Source organism: Loxodonta africana, chromosome 3 (assembly GCF_030014295.1).
Source record: "Loxodonta africana isolate mLoxAfr1 chromosome 3, mLoxAfr1.hap2, whole genome shotgun sequence".
Classification (NCBI taxonomy): domain Eukaryota; kingdom Metazoa; phylum Chordata; class Mammalia; order Proboscidea; family Elephantidae; genus Loxodonta; species Loxodonta africana.
This window is the reverse complement of record NC_087344.1, coordinates 160,945,715-160,962,705: the sequence shown is the minus strand read 5'-3', so window position 1 is coordinate 160,962,705 and position 16,991 is coordinate 160,945,715. Positions and strand designations below refer to the sequence as shown.

Below are 16,991 nucleotides of genomic sequence, written 5' to 3'. Positions count from 1 at the left end.
ATCTAGTGCTGCTATAACAGAAATACCACAAGTGGATTGCTTTAACAAAGAGAAATTTATTCTCTCATGGTAAAGTAGCCTAAAAGTCCAAATTCAGGGCGTTGGCTCCTGGGGAAAGCTTTCTGTCTCTGTTGGCTCTGGAGGAAGGTCCTTGTCCTCAGTCTTACCATGGTTGAGGAGCTTCTCAGGCGCAGGGACCCTAGGTCCAAAGGATGCGCTATGCTCCCGGCATTGCTTTCTTGGTGGTATGAGGTCCCCTGTCTCTGTGCTTACTTCTTTTATATCCCAAGACATTGCCTTAAGATACAGTCCAGTCCAGTAGTTTGAGTCCTGCCTCACTAACACAACTGCCACCCATCCTCCCTCATTAACATCATCAAACCCAAAACCCAGTGCTGTCGAGTCGATTATCATAGAGGGAGGATTTACAACATATAGGAAAATCACACAATACTGAGAATCATGGCCCAGTCCAATTGATATTACACACATTTTGGGGGAACATAATTCAATCCATGATACAGTCTCATACAGCATTTGTCCTTTTGTAACTGACTTATTTCACTCAGCATAATGCCCTCCAGATTTATCCATGTTCTGAGATGTTTTGCAGATTCATCATTGTTCTTTATCATTGCGTAGTATTCCATTGCATGTAGGCACCATAGTTTGTGTATGCATTCATTTGTTGGTGAGTATTTTTGCTGTTGTGAATAATGCAGCAGTGAACATGGGTGTGAATATGTCAATTCGTGTGACGGCTCTTTTCTCTAGGCTATATTCCCAGGAGTGGGATTGCTGGATCATTTGGTATTTCTATTTCTAGCTTTTTAAAGAAGCCCAATATTGTTTTCCAAAATGGTTATACCATTTTGCATTCCCACCAGGAGTGGATAAAAGTTCCAACCTCCCAACTGTCTGGCCAACATTTGTTATTTTCTGTTTTTTTGATTTGTGCCAGTAATGCTGGGGTGAGATGGTATCTCATTGTGGTTTTGATTTGCATTTCTCTAATGGCCAGTGATCAATGAGCATTTCCTTATGTGACTGTTAGCCACCTGAATGTCTTCTTGGAAGTGTCTGTTCTTACCCTTTGTCTGTTTTTAAGTTATACTGTTTGTCTTTTTGTTGTAGAGGTGCTGGATTTTTCTATAGATTTTAGAAGTTAGACCTTTGTTGGATTTATCTATCATATCCAAACATTTTTTCCCAGTCTGTAGGTTCTTCTTTTACTCTTTTGGTGAAGTCTTTTGATGAGCATAAGTGTTTAATTTTTAGAAGATCCCAGTTGTCTAGTTTATCTTCTGGGGTTTGTATATTGTTAGTTATGGTTTGTATCCTCTTTATGCCATATAATAGGACCTCCAGTGTTGACCATATTTTTTCTCCTATGATATTTACAGTTTTTGGTTTTATATTTAGACGTTTGACCTATTTTGGATTAGTTTTTGTTTATGGTCTGAAGTATGAGTTGTGTCTCATTTTTTTGCAGATGGTTATCCAGTTTTGTCAGCATTATTTGTTAAAAAGACTTGTCTTTTTTCCATTTAGTGAACTTTGGGCCTTTGTTGAAGATCAGGTGACCGTAGGTGGATGGATTTATGTTTGGGTTCTGAATTCTGTTCCATTAGTCAATGTGTCTGTCATTGTACCAGTACCAGGCTGTTTTGACCACTGTCGCTGTATAGTAGGTTTTAAGGTCAGGTAGTGTGAGTTGTCTTACTTTATTCTTCTTCTTCAATAGTCCTTTACTTATCTGGGGCTCTTCCCGTTCCATATAAAGTTAATCATTTATTTTTTCCATCTCATGAAAGAATGCTGTTTGTATATGAATTGAGATTGCGTTGTACCTGTACAATGCTTTGGCTGATGACTGTTTTACAATGTTAAGTCTACCTGTCCCTGAGCATGGTATGCTTTCCCATTTATGTTGATCTCTTTTGTTTTTTTTTGCAGCAGTGTTTTGTACTTTTCTTTGTATAGGTTATTTACATTCCTGGTTAGATTTATTCCTAAGTATTTTATTTTTTTAGGGGCTATTATAAATGGTATTGTTTTCCTGATTTCATTGTTCTCTTTATTAGTGTATGGGACTCCAACTGAGTTTTGAATGTTTATCTTGTATCCTGCTACTCTGCTGAATCTTTCTGTTAGTTCCAGTAGTTTTCTCATGGAGTCTTTTGGGTTTTCTATAGTATGATATCATCTGCAAATAGGGGCAGTTTTACTTCTTCCTTACCAGTTTGGATACCCTTTATATCTGTTTCTTTCCTTATTGCTCTAGCTAGAATTTCTTGCACAGTGTCAAATAAGAGTGGTAATAAAGGATATCCTTGTGTAGTTCCTGTTTGCAAAGGGAATGTTTTCAGCTTCTCTCCATTGAGAATGATGTTGCTTGTTGGTTTTGTATAGATGCCGTCATGGATTGAATTGTGTCCCCCCAAAATATGTGTCAACTTGGTTAGGCCATGAGTCCCAGTATTATGTGGTTGTCCTCCATTTTGTGAGTGATGTGATTTTTCCTATGTGTTATAAATCCTAATTTCTGCCTGTGGTTAATTAGCCACGATTAGATTATGTTAAAGAAGATTAGAGTGGTGTCATGGACTGAACTGTGTCCTCCAAAAATACCTGTCAACATAGCTGGGCCATGAGTTCCAGTATTGTGTGATTGTCCACCATTTTATGTGATTTTCCTATGTGTTATAAATCCTATCACTATGATGAAATGAAATGGATTAGAGGCAGTTATATTAATGAGATATGTAAGATTATATAGTATCTTAAGCCAATCTCTTTGAGATATAAAAGAGAGAAGCAAGCAGAGAGACAGGGGGACCTCACACCACCAAGAAAGCAGCACCGGGAGCAGAGTGCATCCTTTGGACCTGAGGACCCTGTGCTTAGATGCTCCCAGACCAAGGAAGGACTGATGACAAGGACCTTCCTCCAGAGTCGACAGAGAGAGAAAGCCTTTCCCCGGAGCTGGTGCTCTGAATTTGGACTTCTAGTCTACTAGAATGTGAGAGAATAAACTCTGTTAAAGCCATCCACTTGCGGTATTTCTGTTATAGCAGCATTAGATGGCTAAGACAGGTGGGATGTAACACCCATGCTCAAGTCACATCCCTGATGCAATGTAAAGGGAATTTCTCTGTGGTGTGGCCTGCATCACCTTCTATCTTACAAGAGATAAAAGGGAAGCAAGCAGAGAGGGAGGGACCTGAAACCACCAAGAAAGCAGAGCATGTCCTCTGGACATGAGGTTTCTGTGCAGAGAAGCTCCTAGTCGAGGGGAAAATTGATGACAAGAACCTTCCTTCAGAGCTGACAGAGAAAGTCTTACCCCGGAGCTGACGTTCTGAATTTGGACTTGTAGCTTACTAGACTGTGAGAGAATAAATTTCTTTTTGTTAAAGCCATCCACTTGTGGTATTTCTGTTACAGCAGCACTAGTTGACTAAGACAGATGCCTTTATTATGTTGAGAAATTTCCCATCTATTCCAATTTTATTGAGAGTTTTTATCAGGAATGTGTGTTGGACTTTGTCGAATGTCTTTTCTACATCGATGGAGATGATCATAAGATTCATTTATTTATGTGGTGGATTACATTGGTTGATTTTATAATGCTGAATCATCCTTGCATACCTGGTATGAATCCCACTTGGCTATGGTGCATTTTTTTTTTTTTTTTTGTTATGATGTTGAATTCTCTTGGCTAGAATTTTGATGAGAATTTTCCGTCTATATTCGTGAGAGATATTGGTCTGTAATATTCTCTTTTTGTGATGTCTTTGCCTGGTTTTGGTATCAGGGTTATGCTGGCTTCATAGAATGAATTCAGAAGTATCCCTTCCATTTCTGTGTTCTGAAACAGTTTGGGTAGTACTGGTGTAAATTCTTCTCTGAATGTTTAGTAGAATTCTACAGTGAAGCCATCTGGGCCAGGTTTCTTTTTGTTTTTTAATTACCTTTCCAAATCTCTTGTTATGGGTCCATTCAAATTTTCAACTTCAGTTTGTGTTAGTTTGGGTAGGTAGTGTGTTTCTAGAAATTTGTCCATTTTCTCTAGTTTTTCAAATTTGTTTGGTTATGGTTTTTCATAGTACTCTGTTGTGATCTTATTTCACTTGGATCTGTTGTAATGTCCCCCATTTCATTTCTTATTTGGGTTATTTGTGTCTTCTTCTGTTTTCTTTTTGTGAAATTGGCCAGTGGTTTGTCGATTTTATTGATCCTTTCAAAGAACCACCTTTTGTTTTTGTTGATTCTGTTGTTTTCCTATTATCTATTTCATTTATTTCTGCTCTGATCTTTATTATTTCCGTTCTTCTGAGGGCTGTGAACTTCTTTTGCTGTTTTCTTTCTATTTGTTTGAGTTGTGTAGTTAATGTTTTGATCTTGTTCCTTTTTTGATGTGTCCATCTATTGCTATAAATTCTGAGTACTACATTTGCTGTGTCGCAAAGGTTTTGTTATGATGTGTTTTCTTTTGTTTGATTCTAGGAAATTTTTGATTCCATCTCTGATTTCTATTACGTAGTGTGTTTTTTAAGCAGTATGTTATTTAGTTTGCATGTATTTGATTTTTTTCCCTTGCTTTTCCTGTTATTAATTTCTACTTTGATGGTGTTGTGATCAGAGTAGATACTTTATATTATCTCAGTGTTTTGGATTTTTTCAAGGGTTCCTTTGTGGCCTAAGATGTGGTCTATTCTGGAGAATGCTCCATGTGCGTTGGAAAAGACATTGTGTACTTTGCTGCTATTGGTTTAAGTGTTCTATATATGTCTGTAAGATCAAGTTGGTTGATTGTGTGCTTTAGATCTTCTGTATCTTTGTTGAGTGTCTAGATGTTCTGTCCTTTACTGAGGGTGGTGTGTTGATGTCTCCTACTGTTATTATGGAACTTTCAATTTTTCTTTCAGTGCCATTAGTATTTGTTTTATGTATTTTGGAGCCCTGTCTTTGGGTGCATAGATATTTATTACGATTATGTCTTCATGGTGGCTTCATTATGTCTTCAGTCATTGTATAATATCCTCCTTTGTCTTTTAAGGTGGATTTTGTTTTAAAGTCTGTTTTATCTGAGATTTGTATTGCCACTTCTCATTTTTCATAGCTATTTGCTTGGTATTTTTTTTTTTCCATCCTTTGATTTTTAATAAATTTATGTCTTTGTTTCTAAGGTGTATCTCATGTAGACATAATATTGATGTTATGTTTTTTAATCCATTCTGTCACTCTGTGTTTTTACGAGTGCATTTAAGTCATTTACGTTCACTGTGATTATTGATAGCTGTGTTTATTGCTGTCATTTTGTAGTGCTCTTTTTTGTGATGGTGATGTTTTCTTTGTTCCTCTTACTCTTTTGTACTGAATTCCTTTTGCTTATGTAGTTTTTTTTTTTGTTTCATTTTTGCATATTTTGGGTTTACTGAGACATTTTGATGAGTAGGTTTGTTAACTTTCTCTGTGGTTACCTTAAAATTTACTCTTATATTCCTAAGTTTAAGCCAGTCTTTTATTACTTGATAACACCTTGACTTTCTCTCCATTTGAAACTTCTATACCTACACTGTTTATTCCTCTTTTGTTGTTCTGATGTTGTTGTCATTTACAGATTGACATCTCTGTTCTGTGTTGTAATTTTTTAGTTTTCTTTTATCCTTGAGAGTTCCTTATCTAAACTGGTATCTCTCTTATGTGCTAGATTCAGGTTGTTGTCTGATGTTGTCAGTCCTCTAACCAAAGGGCTCCCTTTCATAATACTTATAAGTTTGGTTTGGTTTTTATGTATTCCCTTAATTTCTCTTTATCTGGAAATGCCCTAATTTCACCATCATATTTGAGTGAGAGTTTTTCAGTATATATTATTCTTGTTTGGCAGTTTTTTTCTTTCAAGATTTTATATATGTCATCTCATTGCCTCCTTGCCAGCTTAGTTTCTGCCAAGTAATCAAAGCTTAGTCTTCTTGTTTCCCCTCTATATGTGACTTTTCGTTTTTCTCAAGCTACTCTCAGGATGTTTTGGGTCTTTGGTTTCAACGAGTGGCATTATGATATGTCTTGGTGCTTTTCTTTTGGGGTCTATCCTATATGAGGTTTGTTGAGCTTCTTGAACAGTCGGCTTTTCGTCTTTCATGACATTAGGGAAGTTTTCTGTCAGCAAGTCTTCAATGATCCTCCCCCTGTTCTGGAACTCTGATCACATGCAAATTTTGCTTTTGATTGTACCCCACATTGTTCTTAAGGTTTCTTCATTTTTTTTTTAATTCTTTTCTCTGACTTTTCCTAAGCAAGGCAGTAGACAAGGATTTGTCTTCAATTTTGCTTATCCTGTCTTCCATTGTTTCAAGTTTGCTCCTAAAACCTTCTACTGTACTGTCTGTTTCTGAAATCTTGTTGTTTATCTTTTGAATTTCTAATTGCTGTTTTTGTATGATTTCTAGTTGTTTATTCATTTTTACATTTTCTTCCTGTATTATTTTCCTGAGTTCTTCCTGTGTCTGTGGTTTTCCTGATTTTGTCTCTATTTTCTATGATCTTGTGTGTTTTTCCTTATTTTTGTCTGCATTTTCCTTCATGTGTTGGAGAACCCTGAATATTAGAGTTTTGAATTCCCTATCAGGTAGTTCCATTGCCTTTTCTTCTACTGGAAGGTCATCTGATGTTTTGTTTTGATTGCTTTCTGGAGCCATCCTCTCCTCTTTTTTTGTTTTGATGTCTAATGTTTCTGGGATATTCAAGAATTATTTTCTTTGTTGGTTGTAGATTTGATTGTTTCATCCTGCTTTTTTGTTTTATTTTGTTATGTCTTGGTAGGTGGGGTGGGTGTGTTTTGTTGCTTGCTCACTTGTGGGCACAATACTTCTCACAACCTTGTCCAGGTGGGCAGGGCCAGCCAGTCAGCAATGGTGCAGCAGGGTGGGTCCAGTGTGTAGAAAGGCAGGGATGGGTAGTTTTCAGCAAGAACTGGGGGTGACAGTGTGGAGCTGGGAGGCAGTGCAGGGCAAGTGCAGGGGGGCCACTTCAGTACCTCTAAGGTGCATGGTACTCAGCACATGGTGCAGATAGGCAGGAGGCAAAGGAGAAGATGTGGTGTACAGAGTTAAGTGAGTGGTTGAAAGAAAAGAAAGGAGAGAGAAACAAAGGCAAAGAAAAGTAAAAATAAAAAGGCAAAAATGAAGTAAAAAAGTAAATAAAATGTTAATGTGGAGTAGGATTTGGTAGGTGAGGGCAGGGAAAACCCGGCAAGGCCATGGGTTGGTGGCTTTCTAGTTGAGTGGTGTGGCTTCGCCTGTTGAGAAGTGGCGTGGGTGGCGCCTGGGGCTAGGTGGGCAGCAGAGAGAAAAGGAAAGAGGGGAAAGAGAGAAAAGATTCCAACAATCAACAAATGAAGAAACATAATAAAAAAATAAAAACTACAATAGCAGCAAAGAAATAATGAATGTGGGGTCACTGGCCATTTGGGGTGAGGTGGAATTGGAGTGACAGTAAGCTGATGCCTGTCTCGCAGGATGGCACAGCATGTCTTGTCAGTAACGGGAGGAGGCAGTACAGGGCCTAGGTGGGAGGGAGAAGGAGAAGGGAAAAAATACACAAAAAAATACGGCACTGAGGGAGCTGGTGTGTGGGGGCGGTGCAGACCCAGGGAGGCCATGTGCCAGGGGCTGTCCAGCTGAGCGGTACAGCACAGCACACCAAGAAGTTGCAGGTGGTGCACGGGTCTGGGTGGATGGGAGAAAAGAAAGGAAGGAAGTGTGTGAGAAGAAACAATAACAAAAAAAAGTATAAAATAACACAAACAATCAGTCGATAAAATGGTGCTTTGGGAGCTAGTTGGTGATGACCGTGCAGACGAGGGAGGCTGCGCACAGTGACTCTCCACAACTGAGCTGTGCAGCATGGCCCTTTCAGAAGAAGCAGGGGCAGTGCACAGGGTTGGGTAGGTGGAAGAATGGAAAAGAAGGAAAGGAAAAGAAAGGGAGAAGAAACAGAAGAAAAGAAAAACCAAACAAGCCAAAAAATTACAGCCTGTCAAAAAGGGAAAGGGATGGCACATGGGGCTAGCTGGGCAGGAGAAAGGAAAGGAAGTAAGGGAGAGAAACAATTTTAAAAAAGCCCAAAAAGCAAACAAACGAAATGAACAAAGTAAACAAACAAAAAAATTATACCCTATCAAGAAGTGGGGGGCGGGGAATGACACATGGGGCTAGCTGGGTGGAAGAAGGAAAAGGAACGGAGAGACAGAAAAGCAACAACAACAAGAACAAACAGACAAAAAAACAGTATCAAAAAACAAACATAAAAAACCACACACACACACACGCACACACACACACACAAAAGCAAACAAACCAAAAGTCCTAGCCTGTCAAGAAGGGGAGGGTATGGCACACAGGGCTAGCTGGGTGGGAGAAAGAAAAGGGAGGAAGGGAGGAGAGAAGAAACAACAAAAACAAAAGCAAAAAAAAAAAAAAAGCAAACTGGAAAAAAATAAAACAAAAAACCAAAAAAAAAGGGGGGGGGTTGAAGGGGCCAGCTGGTGGGGGTGGGGCGGACCTCAGCAACAATGAGCTAGTGTATCTCTGGCCAAGTAACCGTGGCCCATTAGTAAGCAGTGGAGGCTGCGTACAAGGAAGGAGTGGGGGTGAATGGGAAAACATATGTTACTGGTTACCAGGTACTCTGTCTCCTCCTGGGAGCTCTGTGGAGTTGCCTTCCCATACTCCCTGTCCGCAGTCCTTGGTGGCTTAGGTCCAAGATGCTGAATCTAGCCACGTTAGCTGATAGAGCACCTCCACTCCGTAGCTCTCCTTATTGTCTGTTCTCTGTAAGTTTCTCATGCCATTTGGTGCTTGATCAAGTTCTTTATTCCTTCATTTGGTACTTAGGGTTCCAGGATTGATGTTTCTATGTTTTCTTTAGTTTTTTGGGTCTTTGCTGCAGAGGGATGTCATGATGCTTCTGTCTATAGCACCATGTTGGCTCTGCTCCTGAGGTCAAATCATTTTGTTTGGGATTCAGTGAACTTTATAAATCTGTAAATTTTTTACTTTCTTCAAATTTGGCAAGTTTTCTGCCATTATTTCTTCAAGCATTTTTTTCTATCTTATTCTCACTATCCCCTCCTTCTGGGACTATAATATACAGCTCTTTGAACTTTTGATATTGTCTCACAGACCCTTGAGAGTCTTCCATTTTCTTTCAATCTTTTTTTCCCCTCCCTGTTCTTCAGATTGGATCATTTCTACTGTTCTGATCTTCAAATTTACTGTTACTCTCCTCTGTAATGTCCATTCTGCTCTTAAGCACATCCAGTGAATTTTTAAAATCAATTTTAAAATTTCCATTTGGTTCTAGCTTATATTTTCTACTTCTCTGCTTATATTTCCTATATTTTCATTCATTTCAAGAATATTTTCCTTTATCCAGCTGAGCATGATTATAATTGCTGCATTAAAGTGCTCATCTGATGAAGTTCTGACATCTTGCTTATACTGGAGTTAGCATATGTTGGTTGCCCGTTTCCTTGAGAATGATTCACATTTTCCTGGTTTTTTGTATGTTGAGTAGTTTTGGCTTATATTCAGGACATTGTGAAGGCTATGTTGTGTAGACTCTCAGTCCTATTATATTTTTGTGTATAATGTAGGAAAATATAATGTTTTTGTTTTAGCCAAAAATTAGCTAGTTAGCTTCAAAATAAGTTTTGTTTCACCGTCTGTGCACAGCACTTCAAATCTCAATTTATTTCTCTTAGCCTTTGCTGCACTGCTTTTGAGTCTGTATCATGACTGTATTTCACAGGTCAGTTTTAGATTTGTTTAGTGTTTATACCAAGAATTAGGAGATTGCTTTTTCTGGTTCTCTGCCTCTGATTTCTTTTAATATTCTTGTAGCTAGTCATGGTTCCCAGGGCTCCTTTCCTTGTTTCTTCAAGTCAGAAAAATGGTGAAGTTTCTATTGATGTTTTAGTTGCCTGTGCTGTACTACTGCTGAGTAATGGCTTCGTGGACCATATGCAGCTATTCAGCTCTGCCTTTATAGCACAAAACAGCCATAGGCAATACATAAATGAATGGATATGGCCGTATTCCAGTATAAGTTTATTTATAAAAACAGGCAGGGGCCTGGATTTTGCCTGTGGACTGGAGCTTGCTGATGCTTGGTCTAGAACATTGAGTTCAATTTTGGCACCTTATTTAAACCAATATATTGACAAAGTGAGTCCATCCTGAGGGAATGAGGTAATTCAGAACCATTTCATAGGAAGAATGATAATAAGAACTAGAGGTTTTAGAATAGTTAAGAGATAATTTAGGGAATAATGATAGCTCTTCAAATATTTGTCAGCTATCATATAAAAGAGGAATTACACTTCTCCTGTGATTGTATAAGGCTGAACAATGACCATTACATGAGAATTACGGGGAAGCACATTTTAGTGCAATATTAGAACACATAGTACTGCAAGTATAGTGAAAGACTACCTTCTTGCTAATAAGTTGGAGTGATTTATGTATAACGTTTGAATTCAGTGATCCGCATGATTCTTCAAATAAATGAATTCTGTGGTTCTTACCCCTATGCATCTGTCAGTTTGTCATACTGTGGGGGTATGCGTGTTGCTGTGATGATGGAAACTGTGCCACCAGTATTCAGATACCAGCAGTGACACCGAGGGAGGACAGGTTTCAGTTGAGCTTCCAGACTGAGACAGAGTAGGAAGAAGAACCCAGCAGTCTCCTTCTGAAAAGAATTATCCAGAGAAAACATTATAAATAGCAGTAGAACACTGTCTGATATAGTGCTGGAAGATGAGCCCCCCAGGTTGGAAGGCACTCAAAAGATAACTGGGGAAGAGCCGCCTCCTCAAAGAGTCGACCTTAATGACGTGGATGGAGTCCAGCTTTCGGGACCTTCATTTGCTGATGTGGCATGACTGCAAATGAGAAGAAACAGCTGCAAACATCCATTAATAATCAGGATGTGGAATGTACGAAGTATGAATCTAGGAAAATTGGAAATCATCAGAAATGAAATGGAACCCGTGATCAATATCCTAGGCATTAGTGAGCTCAAATGGACTGGTATTGGCCATTTTGAACTGGGCAATCATATAGTCTACTATGCTCGGAATGACAACTTGAAGAGGAATGGTGTTGCATTCATCATCAAGAACATTTCAAGATCTATCCTGAAGTACGATGCTGTCAGTGATAGGATAATATCCATACGCCTACAAGGAAGACCAGTTAATGTGACTATTATTCAAATTTATGCACCAACCACTAAGGACAAAGATGAAGAAATTGAAGACCTTTATCAGCTTCTGCAGTTTGAAATTGATCGAACGTGCAATCAGGATGTGTTGATAATTACTGGTGATTGGAATGCAAAAGTTGGAAACAAAAAACAAGGATCAGGAGCTGGAAAATATGGCCTTGGTGATAGAAACAATGCCAGAGATTGCATGATAGAATTTTGCAAGGCCAACGACTTCTTCATTGCAAATGCCTTTTTTCACCAACACAAATGGTGACTCTACAATGGGCCTCACCAGATGGAATACAGAGGAATCAGATCGACTGCATGGAAAGAGATGGTGGAAAAACTCAGTATCATCAGTCAGAACAAGGCCAGGGGCTGACTATGGAACAGACCATCAATTGCTCATATACAAGTTCAAATTGAAACTGAAGAAAATCAGAGCAAGTCCACAAGAGCCAAAGTATGACTTTGAATATATCCTACCTGAATTTAGAGACCATCTCAAGAATAGATTTGATGTGTTGAACACTAATGACCGAAGACCAGGTGAGTTGTGGAATGACATCAGGGACATCATACATGAAAAAAGCAAAAGGTCTTTGAAAAGACAGGAGAGAAAGAAAAGAACAAGATGGATGTCAAAGGAGACTCTGAAACTTGCCCTCGAACATCGAGTGGCTAAAGCAAATGGAAGAAATGATGAAGTAAAAGAACTGAGCAGAAGATTTCAAAGGGTGGCTGAAGAAGACAAAGTAAAGTACTATGATGACAGAAAACCAAAAGGGAAGAACGTACTCAGCGTTTCTGAAGCTGAAAGAACTGAAGAAAAAATTCAAGCCTCGAGTTGCAATAGTGAAGGATTCTATGGGGAAAATATTAAATGATGCATCAAAAGAAGATGGAAAGAATACAGAGTCATTATACCAAAAAGAATTAGTTGACATTCAACCATTTCAAGAGTTAGCATATGATCAGGTTACTGATGGTGCTGAAGGAAGAAGTCCAAACTACACTGAAGGCATTGGTGAAAAACAAGGCTCCATGAATTGACGGAATACTAATTGAGATATTTCAACAACCAGATGCAGTGCTAGAAGTGTTCACTCGTCTATGCCAAGAAATTTGGAAGACAGCTACCTGGCCAACCGACTGGAAGAGATCCACATTTATGCCTATTCCCAAGAAAGGTAATTCAACCAAATGTGGAAATTATCGAACAATATCATTAATATCACATGCGAGCAAAATTCTGCTGAAGATTATTCAAAGGTGGCTGCAGCAGTATATTGACAGGGAACTGCCAGAAATTCAGGCTGGATTCAGAAGAGGACGTGGAACCAGGGATATTATTGCTGATGTCAGATAGATCCTGGCTGAAAGCAGGGAATACCAGAAGGATGTTTATCTGTGTTTTATTGACCATGCAAAGGCATTTGACTGTGTGGATTGTAACAAACTATGGATAACATTGTGAAGAATGGCAATTCCAGAACACTTAATTGTTCTCATGAGGAACCTGTACATAGATCAAGAGGCAGTTGTTTTGACAGAACATGGGGATACTGATTGGTTTAAAGTCAGGAAAGGTATGAGTCAGGGTTTTATGCTTTCACCATACCTATTCAATCAGAGTCAGGGTTTTATCCTTTCACCATACCTATTCAATCTGTATGCTGAGCAAATAATCCTAGAAGCTGGACTTTATAAAGTAGAATGGGGCATCATGATTGGAGGAAGACTCATTAACAACTTCCATTATGCAGATAACACAACCTTGCTTGCTGAAAGCGAAGAGGACTTGAAGCACTTGCTGATGAAGATCAAAGACCACAGCCTTCAGTATGGATTGCAGCTCAACATAAAGAAAACAAAAATCCTCACAACTGGACCAATGATCAACATCATGGTAAACAGAGAAAAGATTGAAGTTGTCAAGGATTTCATTTCACTTGTATCCACAGTCAACACCCATGGAAGCAGTGGTCAAGAAGTCAAAAGACACATTGCCTTGGACAAATCTGCTGCCAAGACCCTCTTTAAAGTGTTGAAAAGCAGAGATGTCACCTTGAAGAGTAAGGTGCGTGTGACCCAAGCCATGGTATTTTCAGTTGCGTCATATGCATGTGAGAGCTGGACAATGAATAAGGAAGATCAAAGAAGATTTGATGCCTTTGAATTGTGGTGTTGGTGAAGAATATTGAATATACCATGGACTGCCAAAAGAACGAACAAATCTGTCTTGGAAGAAGTACAACCAGAATGTTCCTTAGAAGCAAGGATGGTGAGACTCTGTCTTACATACTTTGGACATATTGTCAGGAGGGATCAGTCCCTGGAGAAGGACATCATGTTTGGTAAAGTAGGGGGTCAGCGGAAAAAAGGAAGACCCTCAATGAGATGGGTTGACACAGTGGCTGCAACAGTGGGCTCAAGCATAACAGCGACTGTAAGGGTGGTGCAGGACTGGGCAGTGTTTCGTTCTGTGGTACATAGGGTCATTATGAGTCGAACCGACTTGATGGCACTTTACAACAACACTACATGGCTCTTAGTGCAGTGTTTTGTTTATTAAATTCTCTGTCATCACATTTAGTTTTCGAATTAATTTAATAAGGCTTAATTTCTCTTAAGAAAATTTTAGCCAAAGGAGAAACGCATAGTTTTTTCCAGAACTCTGTTTAGACAGTTTGATTATTTTGAATATGTACAGACTCTTGCACTCATGATTTATTAATATTCTTAAATAGGCAGAAAACGAAAAGCTTTTAGATGAAAAGAAACAATTTGAGAAGATTGCTGAAGAATTAAAAGGAACAGAACAGGAATTAACGGGTCTTCTCCAAACCAGAGAGGTTTGTTTACAAATCAATTTTTGTTTCAGGTATCTTTGTTAGTAGAGTACACATTTACAAAATAGATTATGGTATGGGTATTTACCTTGTGAAAGAGGTCTTCACAAGATTTCTTCTAAAAATATGTGTTTCTGCTACATTTAATGTATTAAAAATTAACTTAAAACATAACTTATCTAGATCAGCTCTGTTGTGGAGTGTGGGAGGTAAAAGTCAGCATTTAAAATATCAGTATTATACGCAATGCTGCTTTTTGTAATAATTACATTTTTGGATATTGTATTTCTTAATCGGTACATTTAAAATTTAGCTTCATTAAATCATATTTATAACTGTCTTTTTGTAATAGTGAGAAGTTTAATTTTTAAAATGCTACCTGATTTAATTAATATAGTTCTCCTTAATAATGTAACTTTATAAGCAAAATTAATTATTTGTTAAAGTAGAATTCATGGGGATATTTTGTTGTATGTAAATATAATTTTATTGGTTGATCTTCAGAAGATCAAGATGGAATTTACATTGCATTTGTCAGTGCTCATTGTTTTAAAATTATAATGTTTATGGCATTAAATCTATTTAATTGAAAATATTTGGCATAATCTTACCAAGTATTTACAAATATATGTTTTGATTATATAGAGTCACCACACCATTTAAATGAGAAAATTAAAAAAAAAATTTGTCATGATTATACATGTTTCTTTGCAGAAAGAAGTGCATGATTTGGAAATACAATTAAATGCCATTGTGACAAGTGAACAACATTACTCAAAACAGGTTAAAGATCTGAAAACTGAGCTTGAAAATGAGAAGTATGTTTTCCATCTATCTATAAATAGTTTATGTATTTAATTCCTAAGCTTTCTGGTAGTAAATAATAGATTAGTAAATTATGTTTAATATTTATTTGAATGGACTTCAAGTTGTATTTTATTTCTAATTAAAGATCAAAGTAATTTACCAGTAACATTGCTAAGGCAAGTATGTGTCACTGATATCGAAAGAGAGTATATCACAAAGTTGGGAAGTGCTTTAAAAGACCAATATATTACTTTTTTTTGGAGGTATTTAGTTCCTGATAAAAATAATCATTTCCAGTTGTAACTAATGATTTTGGGTGTTGTATTAAATTATTTCATAGGTGGGTGTAGCTGGAATGTCAAAATACAAATTTGTTTTTTACACTGTCCAAGTAAAATATTAAATTGAATGAATTCATCTACTCAGTAAGTTTAATTTAGAGAGAAAGTGGGGAGAAATAATTATTGTGTTATTATTCAGAGAGAAGTAAACTCAAGTAGCCAGTCTAGGGGTGAGCAGAATTTTTTCACTTTTGGTTGCTTCTCAGCTCTTGGTATAAATGAGAAGTAAGCAGTTTACTCAATATCCTCTCCCTTCCCTTTCAGCTCCTGTTCCTTGCTTCTGGTACCCTTTGAATAATACTCTTTTAGACACCCTGGGTAATCTTTATCTATCAATCAAAATCACTTTTAATGAATGGACTAATTAATTACATATATTTTAACATAAATTTACGTTATCCTTGGCGTATTTACTTTCTCAACCTTATATTTTGTAATGAAAAACTTTATCTCTTCTTTTATGAATTTTCCATGTAAGTAGGAAGAGATAACAGGTGCTTTTGAAATCACTCCAAAGAGGCAAACATTCCCTTGCCTTCATTTAAAATTAATCCTGACCACAACTAACGACAGTGGTAATCTGTCTTCCACTGTAAAGCATTTAAAACCTCGTAAAAGCAGATTAAGTGTTGTGAACAAAGATTAAACCTAGTTTCACTTAATTTAAACAAAACGGCTTTAATTAAAAATAGTTCAGTCCTTGTGTACTACTTCAGTCAAATGATCAGAACTTTGGAACCATTTCTAAGAGACAGTGTACTGAGGAGAAAAAAATTATATGAAGAAAAATAATGTAATTACTCTTCAAAATTTGTGGAGAACGTGTGGGGATGAGGGTGTGGGGAATATGCAAGGAAATATGTTATCTCACATTTTGAGAAACTTATTATAGAAAAATTTCAAACACGTACGAAGTAGAGAGAGTAATGAACCAGCATGTATGTATCACCCAACTTCAGAAATTAACTAATGGCCAATCTTGCTTCATTTATACCCCCCTGCTATCCTCCATTTCCCCTCAGATTATTTTGAGTTAAATTTGACATCATTTAGTATGATCGTCTACTTATTTTGTATGAAATCTTTTTAAAAAATAGGCTAAAGAGCTTTGAACTAACTGCAAGCTGCAATAAGCTTTCATTAGAGAACAAAGAGCTAGCACAAGAAACGAGTGATATGGCCCTAGAACTCAAGAAACTGCAAGAAGATATTCATGTGAGTTGAAAAAGAAAGTGCCAGTGACTTAGTTTTCTTACCTGTAAAATTAGGGGGTTAAGACCCTTTCAATTTAGAAGTCTGATCGTCTTAGAGCTGATACTTTATTTTAGAAGTAAAATACACATGCATATTGATCTGGGATGGTAATAATGGGTAACAGAATATAGAGGCTATCCATAGATAAAGTTAATCTAATTTTTATAGAGGATTTTTTCCAACAAGTATTTATTGAATATGGCATATAAGACACTGCAGAGAATACAATGATGAAAAAAATACCATCCTTGCTCTTTAGAAGCTTATGACTTAATAGAAAAAGTAATAAATAAGGTAAGCGAAATAGGATGTCTTATGTGTTGTTAGTGACACAGAGTGTTACTAGAGTTCACAGGGTCATTCTGCCTTGGTGGAAGACAAGGCTTCATGGAGAATATAACATTGGTTTTGGTCTTAAAAGATGAATTATGAGTTCAGTAGGTAACAATGAATAATAATA

The 16,991-nt window shown here is 37.4% G+C and overlaps 1 protein-coding gene across 2 annotated transcripts in view; it reads left to right on the top strand.

Annotated features, from left to right (window-relative positions):
* The window catches only part of SYCP1 (synaptonemal complex protein 1), a 180,362-nt gene that overhangs the window by 71,572 nt on the left and 91,799 nt on the right, over window positions 1-16,991 (top strand). For both annotated transcript variants that reach the window (XM_064282384.1, XM_064282383.1), the window contains exons 16-18: window positions 14,028-14,132; window positions 14,844-14,947; window positions 16,375-16,492. In XM_064282384.1, coding sequence (XP_064138454.1) covers window positions 14,028-14,132; window positions 14,844-14,947; window positions 16,375-16,492 — 327 coding nt within the window. The remainder of the gene's footprint in view (window positions 1-14,027; window positions 14,133-14,843; window positions 14,948-16,374; window positions 16,493-16,991) is intronic.